Here is a 16,750-nt window from a genome sequence, read left to right on the forward strand (position 1 = left end):
CCTCCTCCTCTGAGTCGCTGCCCCCTCTGGATGCTGAAACAGAGGATTGAGAATGTGGCACCACACTGCTATGCGCCGTTGGACGCCTATCTAGGTAGGACCTGAAGGACTCAAAGGTGTCTGCCAGTTCCTTCCTGAAAGAGCTTAGCAATTCGCTTTGTTGAGCTGCAGGACTAGCAGGAGCTGTCTCCTCCTTAACTATGTCCGTAATGCAAGATTTGCATAATACTTTGGGCCAGGAATCCCTCAGTAACCCCTTACAAGAGGGACACTTCCTTTTAACAATAGGGGAGACATGCTTGGTCTTTTCTTTAGCCTTCTGCAATATCCCAAGGGAAAAAAGACAATAGCTGAACCATATTTCACAAACAACAGCTTACATGCTGTATAAGGAACACAGAAAAAAACACCACCAAGGAAGTTAACCCTTTAACACCTATGATCTGTTCCACAGCCGGTGAATCACCCCACAGATCCACCTTAAAACATAATTAATCACTTATCCCTCCTTTAGTACTCAGGACCAAGTGATCTGCAGGCTCCCCACTTTTTTTTTTTTTTTTTTTTAGGGAAGGGATAATATATAAACATTATAAATGCCCATAGAGTAAAGACAGAGACCAGTATCCCTGCTTACCTGAGCCTGGCTGATTGTTGTGGCTCCTGCTCCTGCCACCGCCGTCTGATCGTCCTCCATCATTGACAGGACACACAGCGGCGTTTGTGCTCTTTTATTTGATTTTCCCGGGCCGCTCACCGCTGTGAGGGCCGGAAATGAAATCAGCCATGGAGACCGCCCCCCCCCTCCTGCGTTCCAGCGGCCGGAACCGGAAGCCGCGTCGCGCCGCTCGAGGCCCCGCCCCCGGTCGGAAATGACGCGCTTGCCATCCGAACCCGGAAGGCGTGCGGCCCGTGGAATAGACGCCGCTCTACTCCACAGCCCTGCCACCGGTCTGTAGGAGCGGAACCCTCGCAGCCTGGCTCTCGCCGAGCATGAAGAGGAGGAGGCACCGGAGAATCCCCCACACGTCAGGGAGGATGCTGGGCTGTCTTGGAAAAGAAGAAAAAACGATCCGGTATGCCCTAACTTTCACCACCTGGAGAAAGCGCAGCACACCCCTGGTTCCCTGCAGCGCTTCCACCATGGCGGAGGAAACACTACAACTGAGGCCATGGTGGAAGTGTCCGGTCTTTAAAGAAACTGACTGCAGTGTTTCCTGGGAAAGTGGGTGGAGCTGCGCTCTCTCCAGGTGCTGTCCTGAAAGACGAAGGGAGAAAATTTTTTTTCCCAAACGGTTGTTCTAGGTATTGAATAGAGTTGAATAATGTAAAAAAAAATTGCTGACTGGAACTCCGTTTTAAATCTCATTATATTGTTACCCATGCATTATATTTGGATATTTCCCATAAACTCATAAGGCAACAATATACATTTTGGGGTGTAAAAGGGAAGAGGGTATTGTAAATAGCAGGCAGACGGCAATAATCAGGTGTTCTTGGCATGGAAATTAGTAGAATTAGTAGAATAGTAGAATAGTGAGAAAACTAGCAGCTAAGGCTAGCTAGCTAAGGCTAGCAACGAATCCACCAACCCATATACAGTGCCTTGAAAAAGTATTCATACCCCTCAAAATTTTCCACATTTTGTCATGTTATAACCAAAAACGTAAGTGTATTTTATAAGTGTTAAACCAACACAAAGTGGCACATAATTGTGAAGTTAAAGGAAAAATGTTAAAGGGTTTTCAAATTTTTTTTACAAATAAATATCTGTAAAGTGTGGCGTGCATTTGTATTCAGCCCCCTTTACTTTGATACCCCTAATTAAAATCTAGTGGAACCAATTGTCTTCAGAAGTCACCTAATTAGTTAATAGAGTCCAACTGTGTGTAATTTAATCTCAGTATAAATACAGCTGTTCTGTGAAGCCCTCAGGAGGTTTGTTAGAGAACCGTAGTGAACAAACGTCATCCTGAATGCCAAGGAACACACCAGACAGGTCAGGGATAAAGTTGTGGATAAGTTTAAAGCAGGTTAGGTTATAAAAAAAAAAAAATATCTTAAGTAAACAATCTCCAATAGAAGCAGTGGCGCTGAATAGCAGATTGAGTAAATCAGTGTAAAATGAATAGGGAGAGTGTTAACCTTCTCACTAATGACGATAAATAAAATGGTAATACAATAAACCCTCCCCTTTGCACGTGGGGATCCAAGTAATCACATAGTGATATGAAAATAAACACATGAATAGTGACAATAGTTCATAAAAATGAGTAATATGATGAAAAGAATTGAAATGGTTGAAACAAAGTCCATGCAAAATGTTCAGTGCTAATAAAGTGAAAAAATAACTTTTTAAGCAAAAAATCGTCTTCCACCACACCCTCCGTGACTGTGATCCACTCTTATGAAGCTGCAGTCACCGGAAAGATTTGCATTGCATTCTCATGCTCGGCCAATAAACAGAAATATAGCCAGCCAGGGGCTAACCAAAGCGAATGAGACCGTATTGCAGCAGATAATGTCCTTCAATCAGCAGCAGTGCTCATCAATCATATCCACATGAAAAAAATAATACTTCCCATAGTGTGATAACGTATAAACATTAAAAAGCGCTCCCAAATCCTAAATCATTGTACTCACACTTTTATATTAAAAACAAGGCATGAACGAATAATGACATTGAAGGACATCATCTGCTGCAATACGGTCTCATTCACTTTGGTTAGCCCCTGGGTGGCTATATTTCTGTTTATTGGCCGAGCATGAGAATGCAAGGCAAATCTTTCCGGTGACTGCGGCTCCATAAGAGTGGATCACAATCACGGAGGGTGTGGTGAAAGACGATTTTTTGCATGAAAAGTTATTTCATTCACTTTATTAGCACTGAACATTTTGCATGGACTTTGTTTCAACCATTTCAATTCTTTTCATCATATTACTCATTTTTATGAACTATTGTCACTATTCATGTGTTTAATTATTTATTTTCATATCACTATGTGATTACTTAGATCCCACGTGCAAAGGGGAGGCTTTATTGTATTACCATTTTATTTATCGTCATTAGTGAGAAGGTGAACTATCTCCCTATTCATTTTACACTGATTTACTCAATCTGCTATTTAGCGCCACTACTTCTATTGGAGATTGTTTACTTAATTTTTTTTAATTTTTTCACTAGTCGGTAGCTTCAATATTCACCATTTATTATTATTTTTTCTAGTTTGTCCATAGGCGCAGTGGGGGGTTATTTCAGTGCCTTGTTGCGCGGCACTTGAACACCGCTTTCCAGTACATATAAAAAAAATATCCCAAGCTTTTAACATCTCACAGAGCACTGTTTAATTCATCATCTGAAAATGGAAAGAGTATGGCACAACTGCAAACCTACCAAAACATGGCCTTTCACCTAAACTGACAGGCTGGGCAAGGAGAACATTAAATCAGAGAAGCAGACAAGAGACCCATGGTAACTCTGGAGAAGCTGCAGAGATCCAAAATTCAGGTGGGAGAATCTGTCCACAGGACAACTATTATTCATGCACTCCACAAATCTGGCCTTTATGGAAGAGTGGCGAGAAGAAAGCCATTGTTGAAAGAAAGCCATAAGAAGTCCTGCTTGCAGTTTGTGAGAAGCAATGTGAGGGACACAGCAAACATGTGGAAGAAGGTGCTCTGGTCGGATGAGACCAAAAATGGAGTTTTGCTTTTAGGCCAAAAAAAAAAAAAGTTTATGTGTGGCAGGAAAACTAACACTGCACATCACCCTGAACACACCCTCCCCAGCATGAAACATGGTGATGGCAGCATCATGTTGTGGGGATGCTTTTCTTCAGCATGGACGGGGAAGCTGGTCAGAGTTGATGGGAAGATGGATGAACCCAAATACTGGGCAATCTTAAAAGAAGACCTGTTAGAGTCTGCAAAAGACTTCAGACTGGGACGGAGGTTCACCTTCCAGCAGGAAAATGACCCTAAACATACAGCCAGAGCTACAAGGAATGGTTTAGATCAAAGCATATTCATGTGTTAGAATGGCCCAGTCAAAGTCCAGACCTAAATTCAATTGAGAATCTGTGGCAAGACTTGAAAATTGCTGTTCACATACTCTCTTCATCCAATCTGACAGAGCTTGAGATATCTTACAAGGAAGAATGGGCAAAAATGTCACTCTATAGATGTGCAAAGCTGGTAGACATATCCCCAAAATGACTTTGCAGCTGTAATTGCAGCGAAAGGTGGTTCTACAAAGTATTGAGACTCCGGGGGGCTGAATACAAATGCACGCCACACTTTCCAGATAATTTGTAAAAAAAATAAAAAAAAAAAATTTATAATTTCCTTCCTCTTCACAATTATGTACCACTTTTGTGTTAGTCCATCACATAAAATCCATTTCTGTTTTTGGTTGTAATACGACAAAATGTGGAGCATTTTAAGAGGTATGAATACTTTTTCAAGGCACTGTAGAATGGAGAAAAGAGGTATGTAAACACAATTAGGAAAAAAGATCTGTATACATTAAAAAAGGGAAACGTTAAAGACATTTATGAAGATATGGGAACTCTGGTTAAATAGGGAAAAAAGCAATCAAGAAGAAGAGAGTGATGAGAATAACAGGCAAAGTGTGTAAAATATAGTATTGATAAGTAACCTCTCTTTGACCCCTTGCAGGAAGCTGTAATATAAGGATAAATGATAATAAAGATAATGAATGACAATTAATAAAAGGATATTATATGGAGTAAATGTAATATATAGATATAGGAAGTAGTGCAATATGAATATAAATATGTAATGTTTACGAGATGTGATGGATGTATGATTTTGTAAAAGGAAACTTTTTTAAATAAAGCTTACATGATTAACAAAGTTATTAGAAAAAACACAATACCAGCAAAGATAACAATGGGATGACAATACAAAAAAAGCATTCCATGAAATAGTAGTCAAACAATCAAATCTGATGAGGTGCCAGACAATGACTATAACTATAATATAATATAACAATTTTATACAACTATAAAAGGCTTTATGATCAAGCAAAAGCAAAAGAAAGACTATATAAATAAGGCCAAAGGGAGGTATCAAAGAACTTTCAAAAAGATTGGGAATATTAGAATCAAAGATTTAAAAAGGAAGAGTATTCTTATTCCCAACTATCCCATTTATGAGAGAAACGAGGAAGAGACTCATGTACAGAATGAAAAATATGCTACATTAACATGGAGTCAATACAGTTTAAAATTTGAGAGGTTATTTGATTTCCATTCAAGTGCAATAGACCGTAAAGTGGCAATACAAAATGGTACAAAACAGTTTTTCTACATAAGACATTAGAAATGGAGGCAAATAAAATGCAGTTGGCTACCATCAGTTGCACAGGTTGGTCTGCAATAATAGGAGGACATTGACATAATTTTTTGCCAAATAGGGGAAACCTCACATGATCAGAAAACACGGCTCATAGTGCCTGGGCTATCGCAGTCTCTGAAGCAAGTAGCAAGGCATGTATCCTAGTGGGAGTACAATACTAACTAGTTATAACCCTAATCATTGTTTCCCTAATCATAAAGGGATTTCATACATTTCCTAAGATTCTCAAACATTGTATCCCAATCCTGGGGCGAGAAGAGACTGTCAGTCTTATTCCAATTTTATACACTGAGGGAGAACCAAGGTGCGAGTATTAGATGTTAGTATAGTCCTATTTTTTAAATATGTTCTTGATTTATTTTTTTATTTTTAAATCAAGTCAACATACACACACATAAGACAAAAATAAACCATGGCAAAAATTCTAGTCTTTCACCGCTCTATCATCAGCAAGAAAAACAGTTTTGACTTTAGGTCTATTTAAAAGCCTTTAATTTGTTTTCAGAAAAGTAAAGGATAACCCTTTCTGTCTCTGTCCGTGTCTGGCATAAAGTAGAACTATAGGCAAAACTTGTTTTTCATTTTGGATAGAGCAAGGGAGGGTAATAACCTCTGTCAGATTTTTTTTTATTTTGCCATCTGTGTCCCATTGTGGAGATTTACCTCCACTTCCTGTCCCATAGCCAACAAAGTGAGAGGAAATCTCTACAGTTTAAGGGAATTCCTTGGGGACCCAGGTCACCATAACTAGTGTCCCCATTGGAAGATTTCCCCTGTATTACCTTTCTGGGGACAACCCAAAATTTAGGATTTTCTTTTACTTTCAATTTCAAGGATAATGGTAAACAGGTCAAACAGAGAGGGGGAATCTCCTTAACAGAGGTACAGACAGCAATAATAACCAACGGATGTTCTAATCCATCTACACTATCTGAAACTAAAAAAAAAACAAAAAAAAACAAAAACAAACCAACAACGCGTCTCGTGTAGAACCGACACAGACTGATATTGTATTAATTCCTAAAAAGGGCCTAATGATTGTGTTTACCAGGTCTCAAATAATTTGTGTATTGACTCAAAAGAGAAAATTTACTAGGAATATTTTCTGTTTCAATATAAAACAAGTCTACAATGGTTTAGCATCAATCCAGTTTCAATAGAAATAGCTATGCACAACTTACAGTGCAGTACAATACAAGGTAGGTTGGTACCAAAAAACATACACAAGTTTACCTAAAATGTGGGAGGGTAGACAAGCACCCCCACAGTGCATACAAACACACAGAGGGAGTATCTTGCCAAGAGCTTAACCTATATAGGAACTGATGTTTCACGAAGTGTGTTCCAAGATAGTCATAAGACCCAAGGACAAGGGGCTCACTAGACAAAAATATTTGCCTACAATGGATATTTCTAGGTACGCAAGAGGTTTCAGAATGGAGTTTTCCTACCACTAGCATGTGTATTTTGGCATTGCATCAAAAGTGCCTTCTGTGTCATATGAGAGAATTACAGTGTGGAAAGCCAAAAACTCCACTGTACACACTGAGGAACATAGGCTATTGTAGGAAAGTAAACCAATAATAGAAATGGAATAAAAATCTGTCAGGAAGAAAACCACAGCAATGGAATTCTAAAAATAGCTAGTTTTATTACAAGGCTGCTTTCGGGAACCTTTTGACATAAGTAGAAGGTTTAACAGAATCCCTTGGACAGTTTCCAAAATTCTGAAATAAAACATTTAGTCCTGTACAAGAAAATAAAATAAATATCCACACAAAATGTTTATCTTGTTAAATGTAATGCTTGTATACAGAATCAAAGAGTCTTACTGTTAAATGAGAGGTTCTTATAGAACCGGTGGCAGCTGATGTATGTTATTACCTGTGGGATCGCTCCATAGTTCCAAATATAACCCTTGTGTGGGAAAACATTGGCCACATAACGCAGCTTGCCTTTCTTCACATCTTGTTTTATAGGATTTAAAGGATCTTTTGTGGCAATCTGCAAAAATATAAAAAGGCAGCTTAATGTATATTTGTGAGTAGCACACCTTCACAAAGAAGCCCCAACAGTAATCTCACAAGATTCAAATGTTAACAGAAAAAAAAAAAAAAAAAAATAAAAAAAAAAGGATTCAATTGCAAACAAGGTAAAAGGTCTTTATGTCTTTATTAAAAGAAAACCAGTCATACAGAGAGAATTTGAATGATTTTTTTCCAGGTCTGGTATCCTCAGGCTCTTTGAAAAACAATCACTCTTTTCACCGTACATCCATAGCCACGCTTTGTAGAAAAGCTCTGTTTAGTGAGTAATTAGGCAGAAAACATTGTGAATGTATAAGAAGTTTATAAAACTGCCATCCCTCCATATATATCATGAGGCATGGCGTATAACAGGCCAAATCTATCAAAATTAATATTTCACTATTGGCTGAGCAAGTCATCTTTGTCTCTTCTCCCACATCAAAGGAGTGTGACACAATGACGGGGGTTTCGTAATGGCCATAGTAAATAGGCTGAAGTGGGAATATTAGTAGGCATCTCATCTATGGAATTACCAGCAGGGCATACTAACCAACCTATCACATCCACTACCGTTTTTTTTTTTTTTTACAACCAGAATGGGTCTTTAATAAAAAAAAAAAAAAAAAAATGGCGTGATGCATTAATCACAGAATACATGTCAAAGCAAGACAATGTGGTGAGGTAGTAACCAATGAACAATATCCACTTACTATAGATGAAAAATAGGTCACAAATCAGTAAGTAGCAAAACAGAAAAAAAAAAAAGGAGGAAGTAAAAGGCAAAAAAGGAAGGAGTAAAAGGCATACTACAGGGAGTCAATTCCTACATAAGGATAGAGCAGCCAGGAATCTGCACAGAGGAGCATCAATGTGCTGTCCATGGCTGCCAAACCTTATCATATTTCTTAGGGCACCCCCTGCTAATGTATGTCAATTTGTACATGGGTAACAGCATCAATTGAGGATTCCCATGAGGCCACCGAAGGGGGGGGGGGGGGGGGGGGATTTGGTTTAAGATCATTGACCAAGTATTTCTTTTTTGACATAATACAGTAAAAAAGAAGAAAGCAGAATTTTGGTACGAGGCCTCTGCTCATCGTTCCAAATGCCTAATAAGGCTAACTGACAGCAGCAGGGTCAACTGTATATGGTATTAATACAATCAAAAAACCTCTATCCAGAACTGGGCACCCCAGGGCAGAACCAGAATATATGGAAATAGGTTCCAATGGTAGAATGGCATTAGAGGCAATCTAAGGAACGTTGTGGATATATTTTGTGCAGTCTCTGGTGCATGTAATAATTTCTGTGTAGAAACTTGGTTTGAATCAATCACGGGATGAAAATCACTAGCCTGGAACTGTCCTCAAAGCACTCCTCCCAAGGCTTCCTGTTCAAGGTTGGTATATTTGCCCTCCACTGCTCCCACAACTTATCCATTTTAGGTGACTCCACACTAAGAAGAGCCAAATAAAGTGAAGACAGGAGCTTGGGTAAGGGAGTCCTGTGCCAGAAGATCCTCTATGGAGTCCATCTTTTGACTAGGAGCAGTAAGGAATTTCGTTCTCACTGCATGGCGCAATTGAAGGTAGCAAAAGAAACAGTCTAAATTTAGAGGAAGGGTCTCAAAGGTAGTAGTAGTACCTCTGTGGGCATAATATCACTAAGTGTTTTAATCCCGAATCGTGCCCATATCTGAGGGTCTGATAGCATTTTAAAATGGAGCAGGGACGGATTACCCCATATTGGATGAAACGGGGACCATTGGTTGGGTTGTATGAATCTCTTCCCAGCAACCACTCAAACTCATAGTGTCTCTAAAGTGGGACTGGGTAAGGAGGCATAAGCTCTGGGATGTCTATAAACTAGGTTACAAAGTTCCATAAGGGAGCCCAGTATGGCTGCTTCCAAGCAAACTGCAGTGTTGGCTCTAGACTGCATAAACCACCATCTAACAGTAACTAGAATAGCCGCCCAGTAATAGACCATCAGGTTAGGCTGGGCCAGGCCACTACTGCTCTTTGGATCCCGGGAAAAAAGAAACATTCCCCAGCTTGGGAGACCATGCTATTTACTCCCCTTCCTCCAATATGACAGCTCTAATCCCAACGTGTAGCTTGCACTGAGCTTCTCCTTGGCCATAAGAAGTAGCAAGGGAGAAAAGAAAAAAAATGTATTTATATGCAAATTGTGGGGTAGCCAATACATTGAAAACATGTTTGTTTAGGAATCGGCTCTGGTGGATTTAAACTTTAAACAGGAAAAACAAACAAACAAAAAAAACCCCCCCAAAAAAACAACAAAGTTTGTAAACCAACTAGAGAAATAGAGATGAAAGAAAGGAACTATGAAGACAGAGCAGAGACCTGTAAAAGAAATCTAGACTAACGACTATTTTAAAAATAATAGCAAATCTATTGTAATGCACACAACGCAGCCAAGGTTTGCTAGTTCAGTAAAAACTTTATTTACAATATAGAAAGACTATTCTTCATCACCCTGACCCATGCCCTAGTTATCATTTACCACTTAGGTGCTTAAGGAGAGGCTCAAGGGCCATATGAAGCTATCGCTAGACATCCATGTGGCCATTCAGCCAGGCATCAGCGTTCATCTCTCTGTACACCTTCTTATAAATGTCACAAAACAATGTGGGTTTGAGAAGATTTTGCATTAGAACTCATGATTTAACCTATACAAAATTCAAATGTTTTTGGTACGTTTCCTGTTTAGTCTGCTATTCCTGAATATACATGGATGGTCCATTTATTCATAACTTTGCATAACCTAAAGGTCTATTCATGCATCTACACTATGCTACATAAATATATTTGTAATTATATTAACGTGAATCTATGGCCAGGCTATAACAAGCAGTGGTCTTAAAGAAGAAAAAAAAAAAAAAAAAAAAACACACCTTTACCAATTTGTATTACTACAGGCACTGTGGAGCAATTCATTTTTTTCTCTCTCAGTAGCTCAACTCCCCCTCTTTCTCCTGGAGGACCAACCCTGTTATGTTTACATTATAGATTTGAAGGCTGCCTAGTCACAAATATAGAAGTACTTGAATACCTATCTGGTTCATTTTAAAGTGGATCTGAACTGTAGAAGTTCTGCCCAAAAAGGCAAAAGATAAATGGCTAGTCCACAGTATAACCTATGGTATGCCTTCAACTAGTCTTTTCCACATTACTGATTTACCATGCTATGTTCCACAATGTCTTCTCTGTGTGGAGGTGGTAATAATCAAGCAGCAGGGAAAAATTACAAAGCACAGCTCCAGATTTACAGCTACAAAGCAGTAGGCAGAGAAGTTGATAGGCATAAGTCACGTGTAAGAAAGTGCACTGCTAGTTTTCAGAAAAACATCAACAACAAAAATGTTTTATGGTACTGCTTGGGTACAATTAACACTTCTAGATATTGTATATAAGATTGCAAATCTTTGCTTTCGGAGTTCAGGTCAACTTTATTCCAATCATACATATTTTAATTAGCACTGCATTTAAATCTCTTAAAATATAAAAAAGGGAAAATATAATTAACAATCTCTTTCGTGAAATAAGTGTAATAGTTCATTATTGGCTGTATGCACTGTACCCTGGAACGTACGTTTTTAGCATTTAAAAGGAAGGTTTCCACTGAAGGCTGAAGCAATTAAAAAATAAAAAATCTCTAGCTAAATGCTAGCAACTGGCAATCAAGCAAACAAGAGAAAATGTGATGAATTGGATATGATTTAAATTCAAATGTAGACAAATAGAACATTTAAAGTTCATTTGTTGTAATACTGGAAATGCTATCAGAACAAAGTAAAAAAATAAAAGAAGAGCTTACAATACGCATTTGTGATGGAGTCATCCATTGCGTTCAGATAAACAAAATACTTTAATTCATTATTCAGACAGACATTCAAAGGACTTCTAAATGCAAAGCACATCATATGAAAGTTCTTCTAATGCTCATGTCATTTAACCTAATGCTAGTAATCGTCAATCAATGTAGTACATTTCTATATAAAAAATACACACAGGAAGCGAATCAGAATTGTTCACTTTTGCTCCAGTTCGCTTTGTAGACTGAGGGTGATGTTTATTTGTAGGCTCATATTATGAATTGTTTGATAGTCGCCATCCATGAAGGGTGTACTTTGTAAATACATGACCATGGCAACCTTGTACCTGGATAATTATAAAGCCACACAGAGTTGAAGTTATTTTTCCCTTAGTGTACTGGGCATTTTTTACCTAATCTATGGCTACTTAGCTAGATCATGGACCAAATCCTTTATATATTCATAGCTCCCAACTGTCCCTGATCTCGAGGGACTGTTCCGAATGAGGGACAGTCCCTTAAGATAAGTCCCTCTGTCCATCAATTTTGTCTGATCTATATATTTATACATAAAGTGCACTATTTATCTATCAAAGTGTTACCCAGTGCTAAACCTTTCATCCAATTTCTAAATTGCTGCATTTGTAAATTCCAAAAGCTAATATAAAAGGAATAGTAGAGAAAAAAAAAAAAAAAAAAAAAAAAAAAAAAAAAAAGGGATGAAGAGCATTTGTGGGTTTAACCAATTTTTTTGTATGATTCTCCTTTAAGGGGGGGTGAGGCAGGAGGTGTATCCTATGCCTACATACTTTTACTTATAGGTGTCCCTTGTTCATGTCTCATAGTATAGAGAGATCTGCACAAATGTATATATTTTTAGATTTTTTTTATATAAATAATTAAAAAAATTATATGGAAGACCTGGTTGAAGGACTAGGTCTACATCCAGTTGCAGTTTCTATCGTTCTCTGACCAAATATACACTATAAGGATCTAGGATGATGGACTTTGGGCTTGTGTCAATTTTCAGATCAGTATCAGATGCTTGCGATATCATTCAAAATTCACTGAAAAGGTACAGTTGACCCCTTTCTAACTTGTATGGCAATGCAAAAGCCAAAGCCCGTTGAGTAAGGGCTTAAAAGTGATTGTAAAGGTTCAGGTTTTTAAAAAAAAAAAACAAAAAAAAACAAACAAACACACACGTCGTACTTCCTGCTCTGTGCAAAGGTTTTGCACAGAGTGGTCCCGATCCTCCTTTTCTGGGGTCCCCCGGCAGCGCTCCTGGCTCCTCCTTGGCATGGATTTCCCCCACAGAGAGCTGCATTCCATGGGGGCACTCGTGCGGGTGCGCTCCCGATCCTGCTGCTGTGTCTATTGACACAGACAGCAGGAGTCGGCCCTGCCCCCCCAGTCACTAGATTTGATTGACAGCAGTGGGAGCCAATGGATGCTGCTGCTATCAATCTATCCAATGGGGACCCGAGACAGCGGCTGGAGAAACGTCATGTGAAAGATCAGGTTCAGGTAAGTAAAAAGAGGGTTCTGGGGGGGCTGCTACACTACAAAAGGTTTTTCACCTTAATGCATAGAATGCATTAAGGTAAAAAACCTCAAGACTTTACAACTCCTTCAAGACTGGTATGAACACCAAATATCCCAATCTTACAGATTTAACCATCCATATACAGCTGCATATATGACTGATCTGGTCTCCCACATCCTGTAATAAATAGGCAGTGTAATTGAGTTACTATAGGGCAGTGATGGCGAACCTTGGCACCCCAGATGTTTTGGAACTACATTTCCCATGGTGCTCAACTACACTGCAGAGTGCATGAGCATTATGGGAAATGTAGTTCCAAAACATCTGGGGTGCCAAGGTTCGCCATCAATGCTATAGGGAAATATGCTGTTCAATTTGTAAGGGAATTTTCCCTTAGCCTAGGTAATGAGGTTAAGCTGTGCTTACTTCCATCATCCAATCATGTGAATGAAAAACTACAGTTTTGTTTCGATTTTACCTTGCATGGGATTAAGTATTCTTTGCAAAGTGAATTTTTATTACATTTGCTAAACTAAGAGAAAATTTGCTTACAAAGCGAAATAGCCTATTTATTTTTGATCAATCAACCCCAGTGTTATCTACAAGTCTATAAGATCAACAAGTGTATGGCCAAACTAAAATGGATATTTTCCCCTTTAAATGTCAATGAAACTAACCTCCAACTTTGCATTTGTCCATCGTGGCACCTCTACCACCATGTTGAATATGTGCTGCAAAATAAAAATAAATGGTTATAGAAAGGCATTATTTGGAGAAAACACCACAATAAAATAAGCTTGAAAACAAACTTGGAAAAAAAAAATACATAAAAACATGTTTTTAACAGTGCTTTACAAAAAAGCCAAAATGAGTATTTGTGTATATTACACCACAAGATTGACAAGCTGCCAAATGCAGGCAATAACTGACTGAGTTAATGATTTACTCTGCAGTAAATTTCAGGTATTTGAATGCAGGCGCACTATAAACCATGCTGGAATGTGCAATCATTCCCCATGTTACTGCCCCACTTAGCCTCCATGCTCCCATTACCTATTGATTTATATGAAATCTTGCTTTGTCATAATAATACCTTTTACAGCGGTACAGTTATGTATACTGTTGATCTATTCAGACAGCTGCCTTTTTCACAAGCTATAAATTTATGTCAGAAGACTGGAAGTAGAAAAAAAAAAAACAGAAAAAGAGCAAGACCATTTTTTACTGAAAACTTTTATATTTTGAGAGTGAATATTTTAATCAGTTTTAATGAATACCGAAAGTGTGCTTGCTCAATGATAGCACTGCGGATCAATGTCCGCGCCGCATACACTGATTGATTGCAGGTATTCAAGGTACTTGTTTTTTATGCATTAGGTCATCTTCCACTAGAACCGGTATTGTCATGCTTAATACGACCTGTGGGAGCAGAATGTCCGGATGATGTTATTTCATGCATTGCTGACAGTATTTAGCATTAGGGGCGGGGATGTGTGAGTCATCTGGGCGTTTGCTTCTGCTGATTGGTTGTTCCGCCTGCCACTTATATAAATACCGGCCTCCTTTCTAGTGTGTCACGCCCTCAGAAGAAGTCCAGGAAGTGACGAAACGTTAGGGACGTGTCACACAGGAAGTGACACATGTGCTCCACCAACCGAGGAACCAGGAAGCGTGTGACTGTGGCTACACACAGGGAGCGCTCCTGACAGGTTTTCACGACTGGAGGACGCAATCAGGCACAGTGCACTTTGTTATCTTTGCTCAATGTTTATTAAATTTTGGTATGCATGGTTTTAAGGGGATGTTTGGATGGTTTAAATAAAGATGTTTAGCAGTATCACGCTATGTGAGCATTTTTGTTTCTTCTACATATCCTATTGGAACTACTGGGAATAATACTGACATCTGGTGGTCGCTTTGGATATTGATGCAGATTTACTACTATTAATCAAGGCTTTTATTGATCTGATTTCTGGTGAGTGTTTTTTCATTAGGGACCCCAGCACATGGTGTATCGCTTGGTGAAAGGATTACTACCCTCACAGAATACATCTTGATTATTTATTGGTGGGACTCTGGCTATCAGATCCCTGTTTGAACTTTCTGAATTAGATTAAGAAAGAGACCCTGTTCAATTGGGGTGCACAGCGCTGCTGCAATACTGAAGAGACACTTTATATATTTATAATTGTGTATTTATATAATTATCCAATTTAATTGATTCATTATTGCCTATATACATATAAATATAGAGACTGAATATTGCCAAAAACGTACAATTTTCTAATTCTGCTGAATAACTTTTTTTTGTTTGGATTACTTTTTTTTTTTTTTTTTTATTTAGTCTTTGTCACCTCTTTAACCACAGGCAATGCAAAAAAAAAAAAAAAAAAAAAAAAAAAAAAAAGACTGAAAAATGTCTAGCTTAAAGCAATTCAATGGCAGCCAAGTAAAGACCTGGGTCTGACGCAGCAATAATTTCATCAACATTAAGAACTACTAAAGAAAAAAGGAAGGGGGGCAGTTTCAGGTGTTTGGCATGGATGGTAGCAAGTAATAAAGTAAACATGTCACAAACCGAAGCAGTTTCATTCAAGCATAGGATTAAAAATAAATGCACAAGCAGGTTGCCTTCTGTGAAAACTTCATGTCAAAAATGATTGGCATATCCAGATAAATAATAAACTAAGCCTATGCGTGTATTTCCTTAGGAGTTGCCAATTTTCATAAAAGCAATTTTGAGCTTTTCCTTCTGAAAGATTTAACCACTTCCAAGCAGTCACCCAATTAGGCTGAAGCTACAGTGGTGATTTTTAGGAGGCCAACCCTGCTAATAAAACCGGAAGTGAATATTCACTAGGAATAGCAAATTGCAGACAACTGCATGCTACTTGTGTAGCTTACTTCACAATTGGTATCTATTTTCTTTTTACATCTGTTGATCAATCAATTGCTACAGTTATAGCTAGAATGAAAAACCTTTGGATTTACGTAGAGAGTGAAAGGAGTTTAGAACTTCACTCCTTCTAAATGTCCTGATCACCAATGTCCCCAGGAATGGAGGGGTAAATCCAAAATTTTAAATTTGCCAGAACAGGAACAGAAGGAAAATCTTCCAATGGGGACCTTAGTTCTGACAACTGTCTAAGAGGTATTTCCTTTACATTGGAACGATATCTCACTCCTTGTTGAATCTACAGGACAGGAAGTGATGGCAAATCTAATGAGACACAGATGGCAAAAAAGACTGACCAGCTGAAATAGGAGAGATAAGTGGGGAAATACACTGCTGCCACTACAGAAACCATGTAGTAAAGCAGTACACAGGGGTGCGGGGGAAGAATAACTACAAAAAAACAAAACTATAGCACTAGGAAAAAAAAAAAAAAAAAAAAATATGGGAGGAAGGAGATGGCTTTGTACAACAGCTTTACTTTTTTTGCTTCAGTTTTATTAAAACTCTGCATTGTTTTGGGGAAAGCATGTTTCGTAGGCATACTGGTTCCCCAGGAGGATCCGTACTAAATGCTAAAAAAAAAAAAATAATATATATATATATATATATATATATATATATATATATATATATATATATATATATATATATATATATATATATATATATATATATATATATATACACATATACATACACACACACACGATACATCACAGTTTCTCTATCATGAAGGAGGTATGCAAAAACTTTCTAAGTACTTATAGCCCAACTCCGGTCACATTTTAGTTTTGAATAAAGTGGGAAATTTCCAGCATCACAGCAATTTACTGCTGTGACGCGATTGCTTGAATACATTTTTGGACGCTATTCAGAAGATCCATGGCGTGCTGGGGATAAATGCTTTGGTTAGGAATGCATTAACATTTCTATCAGGTTATTTCTGTCTCTAACCTTTTTTCTCATTTCCTATGCCTGTAACCCCTGCATGATGGTCATGTAGTG

At 38.2% G+C, this 16,750-nt stretch overlaps 1 protein-coding gene across 2 annotated transcripts in view; it reads right to left on the reverse strand.

Moving 5' to 3' along the window:
- The window catches only part of PPA1 (inorganic pyrophosphatase 1), a 192,478-nt gene that overhangs the window by 68,003 nt on the left and 107,725 nt on the right, over nt 1-16,750 (reverse strand). For both annotated transcript variants that reach the window (XM_073596567.1, XM_073596568.1), the window contains exons 3-4: nt 13,467-13,520; nt 7,264-7,383 (exon numbers count right to left, since the gene is read on the reverse strand). In XM_073596567.1, coding sequence (XP_073452668.1) covers nt 7,264-7,383; nt 13,467-13,520 — 174 coding nt within the window. The remainder of the gene's footprint in view (nt 1-7,263; nt 7,384-13,466; nt 13,521-16,750) is intronic.

This window comes from Aquarana catesbeiana, linkage group LG08 (assembly GCF_042186555.1).
Source record: "Aquarana catesbeiana isolate 2022-GZ linkage group LG08, ASM4218655v1, whole genome shotgun sequence".
Lineage (NCBI taxonomy): Eukaryota > Metazoa > Chordata > Amphibia > Anura > Ranidae > Aquarana > Aquarana catesbeiana.